Source organism: Pyxicephalus adspersus, chromosome 4 (assembly GCF_032062135.1).
Source record: "Pyxicephalus adspersus chromosome 4, UCB_Pads_2.0, whole genome shotgun sequence".
In the NCBI taxonomy this organism is placed as follows: domain Eukaryota; kingdom Metazoa; phylum Chordata; class Amphibia; order Anura; family Pyxicephalidae; genus Pyxicephalus; species Pyxicephalus adspersus.
This window is the reverse complement of record NC_092861.1, coordinates 78,563,612-78,579,495: the sequence shown is the minus strand read 5'-3', so window position 1 is coordinate 78,579,495 and position 15,884 is coordinate 78,563,612. Positions and strand designations below refer to the sequence as shown.

Genomic DNA, 15,884 nt, shown 5'->3' with positions numbered 1-15,884 from the left:
CCCTATTTATTTGTTCTCCCCTTCTTGATTTTTTCTCTTTTCTATATTATGTGAAATATTTGTATACCTTTTTTGAAAATTTAAAAAAAAATATTGGAAGAGAAAAAGTGAAACTAATTTTTGAGGGCACGTGGAGGAGGGCTTATAGCTAATAATTATTAGCTAGAACCTAATATTATAAGTAATATATATAGCAATTTGCAGAAAAACTAAAATATGGTGCATCAGTATACTAATATCACTTTTTTAGATACTTTTACAAATGGGTTCCTTAGTTTAGGACCAGTTTTAGGTTCTGACAACACATGGATGAACTTTTTGCTCTCTTCCACTGCCAGAAAGATTCCAAAGTTAGAACTGTGCAACCTAGCACCTGACTTTTGCAACAAATATATTCTTTTAATTTTGAACATCAGCAAATTGCTTACATACTTCTTTCCCAGGTACTGATATACTACACAAAAATAGAAATTGAAAGAAATGATAAATCTGGGGTTTTTTGTTTGCTAAGTGTGTGTTAAAATGTAGCATTAGGTAAGTGTTCAGTAATAGGTGATACTAACTATGGGACAGAGTAATAAGGTGTATCAGTTCAATGAGAATTCATAATTATGAGGGGGGTCCAAGACTTGCAATTAGTTAAAAAGAGTTTATCATAAATTCACGATTTTAGATTAAACATTCTCTTCTCCTATAATAAACACTCCTCATCTAACAGTAACAAAACACTGATACATTGTTATGGTATGTAGTACTTAGTAGTTTTTCAAGTTCGCCCAACAATTTATCAATTGTTAATTAACTATTTAAAGCCATCATTTATCATATGAATGTTCCATTGGTATCCATATTGTCTCTGAATTGAATTGATTGTCTGCAGTATCTTTTTACTAGATTTAATTACTGCATCTATACCATCATATGACTCTTATTGAACTGATATACCTTTTTGCCCTGTCCCATAGTTAAATTACACGCTCAATGTCTCCCCTGAAGAAGCCTGTTGGCTAAATGTGTCGGGCTTGAGACGTGCCCTTTTTTTTTTAATCTTGTTAGATGTTTATGTATAGTTGACAGGCATCATTCCATGAGAAAATTTATGGGACTGTTAAATTCTGATCCTTAATAACATGTTTGTATGTTATTATCATTTATTACTGATTGTACTCTTACTTAATGCTAAATATAATCTCACATTTGCCAAACAAAAAAAACCCAGATTTCCCCTTTTTTATTGTCTATTTTACCTCATTTGGGGTTGGCAATTCAAAGACATTGAGTAGAAGAAGGATGTCAGTCTCCCTATTTACATCCTACTGATATACACACACATATGGTTAGTTGCTGGAATTATTCTAGCCAACTGCTATTTAGAAGGTTTGGTCTTTTTTTAAGTCCATGGTCTGGTCCAGTGTGTAAGTAACACTGCATCTCTTTCCCTCTACAGAAAGTTCCACTACAGAAATAAGACATTGCCAGGGATGCCATACTTCACGGAATGGCAACTTTGTCCAGATGTCTAAAGGTGAGGAGAAAGGTCATAAGGGGATGGGTAATTCATGAATACAAGCTGCTGACTCCTGTGCTATCCAGCTGCAACTAGGCATAGAAAAACCAGAGGTCATTTTTAGTCAAACTAAAATCCCATAAAGGAGCTTTTGTGTGACAAATATGCCAATGAGAAAATATATTGTTTCCCGTAGAAACCAATTCACTTTTGAATAGTAGTTCCAGAGCAGCATCGAAATGGAACAAGGATGTGTTAAGCACCCATAGATAGGCATACATTTTGTCAAGGAAAATGAGCATATTCATGAATTTTTAATTATGTTTATATAAACTAAGGCTATTAAATACCAGTCGAAGTACTATGATTGCATAGGACAGAATTCCCTTTGCCCCTTACCCCTATCACACTTCCAGGTGCCTTCTTGTCATTTACAAAGAAACAAAAAGATGTTGCACGTAGTGTGCTTTCCTGTTACCATTAGGATATGCTCCCTGCACAGAATATGTGCCAATATTACAATACATTACGAGTAGACTTTCTGAAGTCAATACAATTGCATGGGGAATTTGACCATTGACTTTCCTTGCTGTCTACAGACATTTGATATGGCTAGTCATTCCATAAACTGTCTCATATTGTAAACATATTACTAATTTTTGATACAGGCATGTGGTAATTATTAAACAAAAAAAAAACAACAAAAAAAAAAAAAAAAAAAAAAAAAAAAAAAAAAACACACCAACATGAAAACAAAGCATCTTGTAAATGAACCTGCATCTTCTATGGACTATGTGTCATGATGCAGACATAAACTGTCTCATACACCAAAGCAACCTTGGGGTGAAAAAAGAAACTTGAACATACGGACAACAGATGGCCCATGACGCTCCAAGAGAATGCTTGGAACAAAGTTTGTGTTATGCGGATGGCTTTGCTCCTTCCCAGATGTATCTATATTTCAGATTTAGACTTATAGTGGAGCTTTTGTTACAAGCACCAATTCATTATGTTTTCAAAAGTTTTTAGCATGTTAGCCTTACCTATTTATTATAATAAAGAACATTTATGAAGCAAATGCATGATAGGCCATTTTGATACCTATATAAAATGTATCCATATAGCACAAGTACAGTTTGAAAAGGAACCTCCTCCTAACTCTGGGGAACCATTTATAGTTCATTGCGCCTTTTAAAACCACCTTAACTTTGCCCTTATGTTAACTCCAATGTATTTCACCAGAATGCCCACCTTTCCTCAGAAATCCATTTCTAGTGCTGAACCCACATGAAATAGTACACTTACATACAAGAAAAACAAGAGAACTTAGTTATAAAGAAATGCACAACTTGATTTAATTTACATCTTTGACAATTTGCACATAAATAACAATGTAAACCAAAATGTAAACATAAGAAATTAAATTGTTCTAGACAGTAAAAAGCCTGTTAACTTTGGTCAAAATTTCCTTAGAAAAAAAAAAAAAAAAAAAAAAAAAAAAAAAAGTGTGGCAGCTTTTTAGATATATACAAGGACGTGCTAAGGGCACCCCAATGTTCCATAAATAACACTTTTTTTACAGTCTGTTAGGAGTCCATTTGCTCAACAGTTTCTTGCTTGACCTTAACTGGTAACAGAGGTAGCTGGGAGCTGTGAGTCATCTTAATAACCCCAGCGTCTGACTGTTCATAGAAGTTGCACCCAGAAGAAAGAAGTCCATTTCCAAATCCCCTGGGAAGAGGTACCTTCATGCTTGCACCTTCTATTTCCCGTTGGAGAAGAGACATTATTTCTTTCTCCACAGCAGGTGACATGTCACTGTCCTCCAGTCTGTCGGCACTGTCACTGATGTCAAACTTCTCAATCTCCTCATTGATAATGGTCAGGTCCTCTCTCGTAAGGCCTGGTCTGGGGGTCACAGGACAGTTCCCCTTCATGTGGACATGAAGGCTGCATAAGTGGATGTAACTTTTGTGGCAATGAACACATTTGTGTGGTCTTTCTCTAGTGTGAAGCCGTTTGTGCAGTTTAAGGTGAACAAACTGGGTGAACTTCGCTGGACACAGCTTGCACTGGTATGGCTTTTCCCCAGAGTGGAGTCTTAGATGAGTCTTTAGATTGCTTGTGCTGCTGAACCGTTTATGACATACCTAAAAAGAAGAAAATAAAAATAAACTCAGTTTAGAGTTTACATAATTGGCAGCAATAAGGCAAAATGAACTATGAGCATGTGTCAGGCCAAATACTACAAACCCTTTGATGGCCTGTCCCACCTTAAAGTGGCCATTCCTGACTCTAGTAAGTCAGGGATACCTCCTACTGTAAATTTTGCTTTGTGAATAATAAAAGCAAAGTGCTAAAGCAACAAGTCTTCTCAGATAGCTTCTGCATTTCTTTTAACAAGAATAGTTTAAATAGACTTCTTAACTTGCAATGTTAAAAGATCAACCACCTAATAAATTCAACCTCCCATATTAGCTATATTAAAATCAATAAACTGGCAACCATGTGCATTAAAAAAAAAAAATTAACCCAACTTGGATACCTACAATTTCTGGGAACATACAATCCTAGCTTTAGCTTGTACTACAAAAACATCCTAATGTGTGTGGGGGTCACATAACTCATATTGGATTAGCTCACACACCAACCACGTGGTGTCTGGTGTGGCTACTGTGCATTCAGATTCTGTATTATTACAATAACTTTGTGTTGGGGGTAATGGTATTCCACCAGACCATAGGGTTATCTCTCTGGGTTCCCTTACTTTGTACAAAATTTACAATGGAAAACCAGGAAAATATGTTATAAGAAGATTGAACTGTATATACCGGAGTATAATTTTATTTACTACAGTTTATAATAGAACCGCTGTTCAGACAGCTAAGAGAACTAACGACATTTGTGAAGCTTTCAGTTTACTATTTATAAAACATAATGCCTACTAAGGACATCCATATCTATCACATTTTTACCCATATATAAGACATTTCAGTTCTCTTTTTGGAATATAAACAAGTGTGACATGTAAATACAAAAAAAAACATGTTCCCATCAAATCACACACACCTGACATTCATGAGGCTTCTCCCCCGTGTGTACTAAAAAGTGCTTCTGTAGATGTGCCAGCTGTGTGAATCCTTTGTTGCAAGTCTGACATTTGAATGGGCGCTCGCCACTATGAACCCGGAGATGCACCTGGAAAGTAATATAGATAAAGAAAATATATTACAAAAAGCCACAGCAAAATAGTATTTCTTTAAGGTTTACTTAGTATGGAAGAAAAGGGATTGTCTGTAAGATGTCATACCTTAAGGTTTGAGAGCTGACCAAATGTCTTTGAGCAAATGTTGCACTCATATTTTATTTTCCCATTCTGCTTCTTAAGTGGGTAAGGAAGAGTCTTATAGCCAGTCATATTTCTTTTGCTTTTGATCAGGTTGATGGCCTCGTCGCTGCTTGTGGTCATCACTGCCGAGGTAGGTTTAGGTTGCATGACATGCTCAGAACTTGCCGCTGTGCCAGCAGTGGGGGATCCACTTGTTGGGCTCATTTGTTTGTCTTTTAGGCTAGCAGCAGCCCCTGTGATAGAAAAGGCACTATTGGGTGCTGGAATGAGAAAGTCTCGAGGTTGATCAGGTTGAAGCAATCTGCGCCCCCCTTCATGGGGCAATGAACTTGGAAGGTTGGCAGGACTTAGCATGTTATGTGAAATGCTTCCACCTCCAAGCATACTGCCATAAAATGGGTACATTCGTGGAATAATGCTGAAATTATTCATGGTGTTAATACCGTTCAGTGTGTTAAGACCATTGCAGCCAATGCTATAGGGTGGTAACAAGAACTTTGAAAAAGAATGGTAAGAAGACAAAAAGGGTGGGGGCAAATGACTGGTTGGGGGGCCATAGTTGGGGAATGCTGCTAGTCCTTCAGAGTAGTATGGCCGATTTAGGAAGGGATAGAATTCTCTGTGATCTTGTGGTGGATGATGTGGTGACACTGCAGATCTAGGGCTACCATGAGGGGATGAGCTTTTAAAACTTTGGTCGGGACTGCTACTTGCTGAAGGACTTGGTGGTGAGGATGGCTGAACTGGTGAATGCAATACATAGTTTGGTCTCTCCAGTCCATACCCCACAGGAGCCTTTAAATAGTCTTCATGAAGGTTAGAGCGGAATGGATAGACAATCCTTGGAATAAAAGACCTTTCAGTGTTTGAGCTTTTAAGGGAATCTGCAGTTTCTTTTTCAGAGGAGACACTAGTCACTTTAATGTCTTTGGGAGTAGTTGGACGGGTGTCCTTTAGGATTTCTTTTACACTGTGCTCTTTCTTGGGTGTTTTTTTTTGCTGGGTCACCTCTTTTCTTGAAATCTCCTCTTCTGTGTTTGTGAGACTTTGTTCTGAAATAAAGGAAATAAAGATGTTAAAAACAAGGTAATATATATAAGGAGCATTCACCTGAATAATCCAATAATGGCAAAAGTTTTTTTAAGCATGGACAAAAGAAAAAAAAAAACACATTTTATTATACACAACTGGAGTTCCCACCAATTAAGCAGAGTATGCTGCAATCCCTAGTGTGAATAATTTAAATTCGGCGTTAGCAGCAGGACTGTGTACACTAGGATAGTGGGGAAGACACTTCTCTGGCACTGTCAACACACTCCTGCTGACACAAGCTAAGTGTTGATTTAAGGGATTAATTGAACTCAAAAGAGGCAGACCCAGACAACTGGTTAAAAATAAATAGTGCTTATCAGTCTGATCTGTCTTTCACTGGGCATGACAGAGAGGAAGTTCAATTGTGTTCCTTTAAAAGCAACATAAAAAAATAAATACATGAACAGTAACTGATGTAAAGAGCTGTGTTTGCAGAGTAAAAGATGCAATCAGCTTTACCCTAAGAAAGGAAGTGAAGAAAAAAAATTCTAAAGAAATTGTTTCAAATAGTTTGCTTGAGAATACAAAACACAATGGTTTATGTGGTGTCTGTAAACGTGTGAAAATAAAGTAATCATTTAAGTATCAACCTTGCTATATCCAAGTCAAATAATAAAAAAAAAATAAAAATCTGTTTGACTGTAATCAGCTGACTGGTCAATTGTGCATTATTAGGCAAGTAAAACATTTATATCATAAATGGTACACGAAGTATAGACTGTGTATGGTTAAAATATTCAGGCCAACTGTAATAGGCTAGGGAATTTATGGAGAATTTTGCAGGATAAAAAGAACCACGTCATCCATTTACCTGCTGCCAGAAACTTTTGTTGTTGCGTCCATTTAATGACAGTTTTTATTTATAGATCATACAGACAGTGCTAGTTACATTCCAAACATTCCCATGCTATTTACAATTTTACTTACGGAGATTCATCAGCTCCCCAGAATAAGGATAATTAAGTCTATCTGCAAATTGTCGGCAGTACCACACAAGCAGTTCTTGGTTAGCTGGGATGGCCTTGATAGTATAGAAATAAATATTCATGCCGTTTTGGCAAGCTGCTAAATTCTGTTCTGGAATGGAAAATGCTGGATTTACATAACGCATCCAGTTGCTTTTCTCTTCATTATACCCATCAATATAGTGGTTAAATTCCCCATCTGAAAATATCTGCAAGTAAAAAAAAAAAAAAAACAAACAAACATTCTCATTAACAAACTGCACTATACTTAGCCATGACTGGTTCTGTATTTGTAGTGAAATGCCTAACATACAGGCACAGAAATATTTAAGGAATTGTGAAAGTCACCAAGTGAGATAAGTATGGAGAAAAAAAAAAAAAAAAAAAAAAAAAAAAAAAAAAAGCACGCCAGGATAGGCTGTAATAGTATCACAATTATGTTGTGCTATAAAAAAATTCCCTCCTTCCTTTAATAGCCATGATGATATAACCATGTCAATTTCATCTGTTATGATACATACCTATTAAAAGGCACTGAGTCAGTTCAGACTCATTAAGAGTACGTCAAACTAAACAGGCTTTTGCAGTTGAAGTTTCCCTGATCGTCCCAATTTTCCACCCCCCTCCTTCCCTAACAGGACTAAAGTATCACTTAATCATATAAATACTAGGAATGCAACTGCTTGTCAGAACACTGGGTGGAGCAAAGGTGAACTTCACCTGCCATGACAATGAGCAGACCTGGAACATGGCCAGCGCTGTCATTCAAGCTTAGCCAAGACACTCACTTTTCCTCTTGCGAGACAAGAACAGTCTTGTGTTATTGTGTCTTACGCATGTACAAAAAAACAAAAATCCCTCGCCTTTGCAATCCGTGGGTTAAAAATAAAAACACAATGAGAAGACAGCGTACAATTAGAGTAAAAATGCCACGAGACAAAACTTTTTATGGTTATTTTATCATGTTGTTGTCTGCTCAAGAAAGTGAGACTACAGGAAAGACTGATGATCCCTGCTATACAAACATCCAGCCTCACATCAAGTCTACAGAAGGTGTCCAGTCTAAATTGTCTGAAGGATTCAGATTCCTGTCTCTTTGTTTGAATCAAATAGGTATTTGAATTATATGTTAGCATTTATAGGTTAACATGTAGGTAGGAATTAATTGAACAGTAGTGATGAATTACAAAAAAAGAAAAAAAAATTATGTAGAAAAATGAAGAAACAAGAGGCTAGAAAAAGCTGTTTGTAAAGTCTGAAGAACCCCATGAAGTTCACATCTTTGGTTAATAGACTACAATGGCTTATTTTTCTGTGGAAGCAAGGTTTAAATTGGTAGTATTAACGAAGGCAGCAGTGTAATGTAAAAAAAAAACAAAATTAAAAAACAAAAAAAAAAAAAAAAAAACTTACAGCAAAAGAAACTGCCTAAAACCAAGCTATTTCCATGTATGAGTGAGAATTGTGAAGGTGCTGACTCACAGTACACTTACAAGAAATAGTGTCACTATAGGGGTTTGCTCAACCCCAAACATCCTCTCTCTTTCTATATAAGAGATAAAAAGGTACCAATTCTTTTCTAGCCAACACTTCTATCAAAGCCAGCAGGATGTGGATTGTATCAGATGGGAAGTAATTTGCTATCATTTCCTTCAGTGGGTTTACAAGCATTACAAGAGAAGGCTTGTGAGCAATGCGGAAAAGAAAAAAAGGAGAGAGAAATACAGGGATTGGGTAATTGTAACCGTTATAGTGGTAAACTGTTCCTGCAATTGATACAGCAAAAATTCAATGAGCTGTCATAGACTGCTGTACAAAAATCAAACATGTTCACTTTACACCAAACTAAAACCAAGTATCCAGTAACTTACCCTCCAAAAGTATTTCCTAGTGGAATCCATAGGAACAGTGTCTTGGTTGTAGACCTCTCCAACCAATGGTCCAAATCGTGTTCCTTTAGGAATATATTCCTTACTTAGAACACCAATCACCTGCCAAAATAAAAGGGAAAACATCAGCATTTCCAGCATAAATACTACAATCCAGAGATTTGATCAGATTTAAATTTTATACATTCACCAACATGAACACATATTGTTAAATATTTATCTTTACATTTACATTTGTGCCAACATAATTCCTTATACATTTGGGATTTGTAGTAAGAGACAAAACACTTTGACAATGTTTGTTACTACCATTTGTGCCAATAGAGGGCAGTACAGATAACAAAAATAATTATAGTATACACATACTTAAAAAGTAAGAGACAAGACCATGATGTTTAATAGCAGGTTGGGACGATTCAGATATGACTTCTACTTTTAAACTCATGATGTTATCAAGGAAACATCAATGGAAAAAATCACCAGTTAGGATGCTTGCTGCAAACAAACAAAAATTGGAATAAGATCTCTCCCCTGCCATAGACATATTACAATTGGGCTGATTAATATAAAAAAGGTGCACGAACATACACATTTCCACAGACTGAAAACTTGATATTTTTGACATGCACACAAATAGACCTTGCATGTGTATGACTCTCTAAAGGACATTCAATTGTAAGTACTGTCAAAGCAGAGGACTGATACAAATAGTTCAGCAACTTTGTAGCATTTTGTGCCGGTTTAAAAAAATGACAAAGTTCGCTTTCAATAATGAAAGATGCAGAATGTATGGCAAAGAAATAGAAGGAGCAAAGAACAGTAAAAAAGGTTATGTGATGAAAGTTCTTGGTAAAACCATCCAAATCGCTCTAATAAAAGCAGATGTTCTTGTCTAGCCATTTCTCATCTGCTACTTTTAATTCTACAGCAGTGGGGTTTCAAATTTCCCCACACAAAAACTTTCATGTAAAGCAATTTACGTACTTATGTTCTTATTAGTGAACTGCGATTGGAAGAAGTTCTTGAAAACCCCCTTACTTGAAAGAGTCAAGTGAGAAACATCTGGCACTTCAGTTTTAGTGACACAGCATTGCTGAAATGACTAGGACTGAGACATCGGTTTACTAGTATGAAACCAAACTCTTATTTTCAAGGTGACATACTGAACAAAATGTTTTAATATACAGCAAATTTAAAACTAAAAAAATATGCTGCAGCAAAAAGTCTTCCTTGCTGCCCAGGATTTTGGGAAACCCGAAGCATTCTGGCTCATCTACCTACACTATTTTAAGTGCTTAGAAATCCATTACAGCGCTGCTAATCTAAACTAGGATGGAAATGCCACCGGAACAGGCACAGAGGTCCTAATGATTCATTGCTGGGGCAAGGCCTTTTCTATAAACACTTCACAAAGAGAGGCAGAGGGCTTTTAGCAACCCCATAGTTAATCTTTTTCAACCTAACTTACTCAATTACTTTACAAGCACCAATGACCTTCTTTTCAATTAAAAAAATTCATCTTTGTCATTTTTCTAGACTCTAATGTGCTACTTAACCGGTGGCATAACAGACAGAAAACAGCAACCCATCTTCAAAAAACAAACCTCAAAAAAAAAAAAAAAAAGAAAATGAAATACAAGTTAGCCCACGGGCAACCATCATGACCTTTTTTTTCTATTCTAAATCAGCCAACCAAATATATGAATTATCTAAGGATTTTGTAACCAATGCAGCCTTAAAGGATAGATAGACTAAAAAAACTATAGTCATAAAAAAATCCCACTATAACAAAAGGACCATTTTATTCTTTCTAGGAAAGAGTGAATATTTTGTGCATTATTCTAGGCACTGGTGGGACCTTATTATACTGACCACAGATAATAGCCTATCACGCCATCCCAATACAATCAATAAGCCTCTGAAGGTTCTACGGTCTGAGGGTCACTTAGTAAACCTTTCTTTGCTTTATTTATGGCTGTCTATTTGAGAAATACTGAGGACTCCAGCTCTAAAGCCACCATACAACATCAGCACTACAATACTCTGAATGCTATCTGTGCTTTAAATAGTAGAATCCCCTACACGTACTATAATGAGACAGGTTGGAAGGTTTATTGCTGAGCATCAACATACTACAATGAAATGAGATTGCTGACAAAAATTCTTTGAACAAAAAAAAAATACATTCTTAAATGTTTTGGAGGGAGTAGGTAGGAAAGATTCCATGTGACTATATTTATAACCTGAATGACATATCTATAAGATATGTTACAATACAGGGAAGACATTTATGAAGCTGTTCTGCTGGAAAGCTGTGGAATGCAGTAGCACAAAGGAAGGTCTGGGAGATTACAACCCAGCTGATCACCTCCACAGTAGTACACCTAGCTATAATTGCCATATAAAAAAGTAAACAGCCCCCTTGCTCATCCTGGCTCACTTCACAACCCTTATAAAAACAAAAATGAAAAGAATGCATCTACTCACTAATGGACTGTCCCTTAGACTGCTAGACAAATGGCTCACTTTAGATAAAGAAGCTCAGAACCTTTAGTGAAAGGCAGATATATACTGTCTTATATATACTCCATTTTTATCTGTTTAATCACTACTAGTGAAGGTAGAAAGTTAGAATTGCAATATAGTTCTCAATATAAAAGATTCGAAATATCACAAACACTAAAAAGCCCCTACAAAATATGTGGTTGTACATCCAGCAATCCCAGACATTCCGGCCATCATACTACTGACCATTCCAATCTTACTAACCTCTTTGCTTCCGGGGGCTCGTTTGAAAGTCAAGTTCCTAGGCAGTGAAGCTTGTGCTTGCACAGTGCTGCCTTCCTCTGAGTTGCTATCACAGGGGTGATCATTCACAATATAAGTACACTTTGCCTCGAACTCTGCCTCAGGCCAGTGCGTCATATCAACTCCTTCCATGTCCATTTTCATGGTTTGTTATGCCCCCACGGGTCGGGGAGATTCAAAACTTGATATATCGCTGTGTCCTGTAGTAGCCTGGAATACAAAGAAAATGGAGTTTAAATTTGTCCGAGAAAATAAACACACACCTGCATAAAGCATCAGCTTGAAGCTGCAATTGCCTAACTCACACTTTGCATAACATTTATAAGGATAAATAGTTTCATCGTAATTGCCTGGGAAGTTCCGGGGAGGCTGGAAAAATACCTGCTCCTGGATAAGTTTCTTTTTTATTATAAATCGAGGACAAGAAGAATTAATATTGTGCCTATAGTAATATGAGAATTGTATAAATGAAGGTTGTGATGATGGCATGCCATGGACAGCAGTGCCTACCTGTTGTATGGAGCAGGGTCACTGACCCGTTGTGTGTATGCATGCCCTGACAATTGACGGATTATCGCCTCCCCCTGGAAGCGCTGCCTTGGAAAGTGTCACAAACAAGGAAAGGAAGAGGAATGAAGCTAAAAATGGAACTTGCATGCTTCAAGGAGCGGAACTCTGCCTGACTCTTCCGAATGGGGAAGCCTGAACTTTCCCACCGGCTTCCAGCTCACAAACAACTTTCAAAACAACATATCCCCTCTATGACGTCGGCTTTTTCATCCTGTCCAAGTTAAAGAAAATAAAAAAAAGTCCACATCCTGCCAAGCATCCCTTGAAGCAACAAAATCTCCTACACTGTTCCTGGAAGGGGGGTCATTAACTCCTTCAGTGTCAGATCTTATTCACCGGGGATACGCTCCAACTCAACGGAATGGGAGCCTTTCCTTATAACATCCTAACGAAGCCGGGTCTATTGACGCTACATGATAAAAAGTGAATATCAGATCTGCCGTATAAAAAGGTAAAACTAAATACATTATATAAAATATATGAGTTGAGTTAGAAAGTAATTTCGGTAGACTAGTAGAAGCAGAGGAAACTTTTGTCAAGCAGTGGATGATCAGCATTGGTAGCGATCAGATGGGAAGCTTGCATTATAGTAGCTCCGGTTAGGCAATGCAGATTTGCAGTTGGGAGGTGCGGGGCCCTCGGTGAATATTGTCGGTTCCCGTGCACTTACCCCGGCAGAGCATTGAAGGATCCTAGGAGCGGAGAGCCATCGGTGGGGTGAGAGAGCGGCGAGTCCCGGGCTGACCTGTGCTCATACTGACAGACAGGTGCTGCTCTGCACTGTGACAAGCTCCGACTGTCTGCTAGCACGGCTTACTCCTCACAATGGGCCGACCCACACAGGGCGGGGCCACCCGGCTTACCTGGGATTCTCCTCACAGCACACCGACCTCCGCTACACCCCCCTCCTCCCCCCGTGCAACAAGTACAGGGCACAAACAATGCGCTCACCCGGCTCCTCTCACACACTGCTTTGTCATGTAGATGGCTCCCCGGCTCTTCATTTAAGTAACGTACACTGAAAGTAAAACATAGGTGAGTATGCGAGGGGCGGTGCGGCTTTTCTTATGCCGTGTGAATGGATGGCCGGGGGCCACAGCCCGGGGCGCGAGCCGCCTGATGTCACGTGACGAGCGGGGTGTAATGACCAGTGTGAGGAGCCCGCTCGGTACATGGCGGCTCTCCTTCATACAGAAAGTCATGACTGTGCTTTTTTTTTTTTTATTACGTGTCCCCAGGAAACCTCAGCAAGCTTTATCAGCACCTCACAGGCCGCCTCATGCTGCAAGTTATGACTGAAACACCGGGCACACATTCCCGCACATTCCTCTCAGGTCCGGTCCAATGGGTCTAGTGAGAGAATTTATTACAGTGGGGGAAACTTCTCTTCATTTCCTGGGTCAGAAATAATTCTCCCCCCAGCTCTCCTCCTATGTGTCCAATAGGGGATTAATCAGCCCCAAAGCAATACACAAAGTGAGGTGTTTGTCTGAAATAGTCATCTGTCCATTACTCTTTATATGTTATATATACTTTTATATATATTTATATGCCAATATCATTACAGTGCATTTGTTTTTCTCATCAAGATAAATGGATTGAGTGTTTTTTCTCCCCTTTCCATAGCAGAATGTTTGCAGAGCTGGGTGCTAAGGAGCTGTAAAAATAAAAGAAGACTCCTGAAGACAATGGCTTTGCTTATCTGGGGCTCTATCACAGCAGCTTTTGTTTCCTGATGGCACTTTATTAAACAAGGAGTACATGGTCAATGGGTATCTGCCAGTCCCTGGATGCTGACCCTGTGCTGACTTCCTCTGGAAATGGAAGGGGTAAAGAGAAAGGGCACACGGCTGTTTTTAAACTTCTCAAGCAACTCTTCTTGAAGAAAGACATTGTTCTTAGAAGAGATAATCCCACAATGGAGAGTCCATTAAAGGTATTAGGAGGTTGGCAGCAGCCGTGATCTGCAAGAAAGGCCCCGTCCTGACAAAAGACAATTAATGCTGATAAATCTGCACTACTTGTTGCTGGTCTAATTCCTGATAATTGTGTGCTGCTTGCCTCCTGCCACACAGGGATGATGCGTGTTTCCTATAATCTCTCCGAGTACCTGACCTACTTCCTGGCATGGTCTTTTCAGGACCAGTCTCCAACCCCATCTGGACCTTTGCCTGAAGCTGCTCTGCCTCCAGCCACCCCCTCCCATCACACTCCACCACCCCATAGGAAACATAGCGAGGTGAGAGCCATGCCCGGGACAGATCAATACTCTGCATGCCCAGACAGTACTGTACACTAATCTGCCATAACAGCTAATCATGCTCAATTTGGCTCACCAGTGATTAAACTGTACTTTTCATTAAGCTCACAGAACAAGACAGATGCACGCTGGCTAGCTACCGAATCGTATCGGTTAACCCCTTTGAAAGCATCTGCTAAATGTGCATGTTAAAGAGTATGACCTGGAATCACAACACAGAATGGCCAGGTATAGGAGGGCTTCATTATCATGGAGATTTCTTTGCCTTTTGTATAACCAAACAGCAGCTGAATTCATACAGGTAATGTAAATACGAACACTACAATAAAGACAATGGGGACATCTTACCCATTTTTTGGACCAGTCTAGTGAGCGTAAACCCTTAAAGAAGATGGCCAATACAAACAAACATAAAACAAGATTCAAAGTAGCATCTTTCTGCAATGCTTCCTCACTGTACATCACATCGCTATCCATCACAGGGTATTGTCAGACTGTTAACAGTATATCCCAGATAACTCACTTTTTGTGATAATGCAGAAGCAAGCAGCACCCAGCAGAAGCTTAACTGATAAAAGGGTGTCAGATTGGAACCATTTGTCAAGTAGAAGGGTCCATGATGAAACAGAGGGGGCCAAGGAAGTAGATTTATCTAGTACAGTACATTAGCTAGAATAAATAACATGGTGAAAAGTAAACACAGCTACTCAGAACTATCTTCAGTACACAAAGAAAATCAGCAGGACATTCACACCCATCACCATTATAGTAGCAAATTACTTCGAACTAGTTTAGTTTAATTATTGTAGTATGCTAAATTCTAACTAGTCATAATCTCATCAGAGTTAACATTACCTGCAGAGATCATCACAAAACATGGTCAACTAATCAATCCACATATGACTAAAAGTATTAAAAAAAGGTATGATTGGAAATAAATGATAAAAACTTGTTCTATGCAAGTTCCCAAAAAAAAACTAAAATGAATCTGTAATATAAAACTTCTCTAAAACAAAGCAGCAGCCATAAAAGTGGAAATAAATATTAAAATGATCCAAGTGTAAAATAAATAAATGGTTAAATACCTTGGGAGATTTCCATGCAGCAGGTATTCAGTTTGGGATAAGTGTATTCCAGTTTTAGTCCATGTGTAACATCTGTGACTAGGCTGCACACACTCGCTGTCTGCTGTACAACTCTCACTGGCTCTTTAAATCTAGCCTTCTCTCAGACTGCTTCAAGGATTTTAAAGTTTTCCCCTTACTGCAAGCTTCCCCCTCCCATTGCTTCAGCTCCACCCCCATTTAGTAATTAGGCTTAACAAGAGCAATTAACAAAACAAACTCTTTTTGGGCCAGGCTGATAATTCCGACTGCCAAATTGTTTTAAGATGTTCATGACAGTTTGCTTTGGCTGAGTGAAATCTGAAAGAAAAGGAGGAAAG

At 38.4% G+C, this 15,884-nt stretch overlaps 1 protein-coding gene and 1 long non-coding RNA gene across 6 annotated transcripts in view; one reads left to right on the top strand and one right to left on the bottom strand.

The window, feature by feature from the left end:
• Nucleotides 1-2,837: 2,837 nt before the first annotated feature.
• Nucleotides 2,838-15,668, bottom strand: PRDM1 (PR/SET domain 1). Of its 3 annotated transcripts, none has more exons than XM_072408709.1 (7): nucleotides 15,526-15,668; nucleotides 11,572-11,820; nucleotides 8,785-8,904; nucleotides 6,876-7,122; nucleotides 4,818-5,908; nucleotides 4,577-4,705; nucleotides 2,838-3,657 (listed from the first exon to the last, which is right to left on the bottom strand). In XM_072408709.1, exons 2-7 carry the CDS (start codon nucleotides 11,752-11,754, stop codon nucleotides 3,094-3,096), a joined length of 2,334 nt encoding a protein of 777 aa, XP_072264810.1. In that variant the 5' UTR covers nucleotides 11,755-11,820; nucleotides 15,526-15,668; the 3' UTR covers nucleotides 2,838-3,093. The 3 variants fall into 3 exon arrangements, with proteins under 3 accessions (XP_072264810.1, XP_072264809.1, XP_072264811.1); XM_072408708.1 differs by lacking the exon at nucleotides 15,526-15,668 and adding an exon at nucleotides 12,851-12,985; XM_072408710.1 differs by lacking the exon at nucleotides 15,526-15,668 and adding an exon at nucleotides 12,121-12,690.
• The window catches only part of LOC140328834 (uncharacterized), a 55,312-nt gene continuing 51,936 nt past the window's right edge, over nucleotides 12,509-15,884 (top strand). For 2 of the 3 annotated variants that reach the window (XR_011920357.1, XR_011920355.1), the window contains exons 1-2: nucleotides 13,096-13,215; nucleotides 13,807-14,741. This is a non-coding gene — a long non-coding RNA (uncharacterized lncRNA). Of the gene's footprint in view, nucleotides 12,632-13,095; nucleotides 13,216-13,806; nucleotides 14,742-15,884 lie in introns of those variants that run through there. The other variant, XR_011920356.1, reaches the window with a different exon arrangement.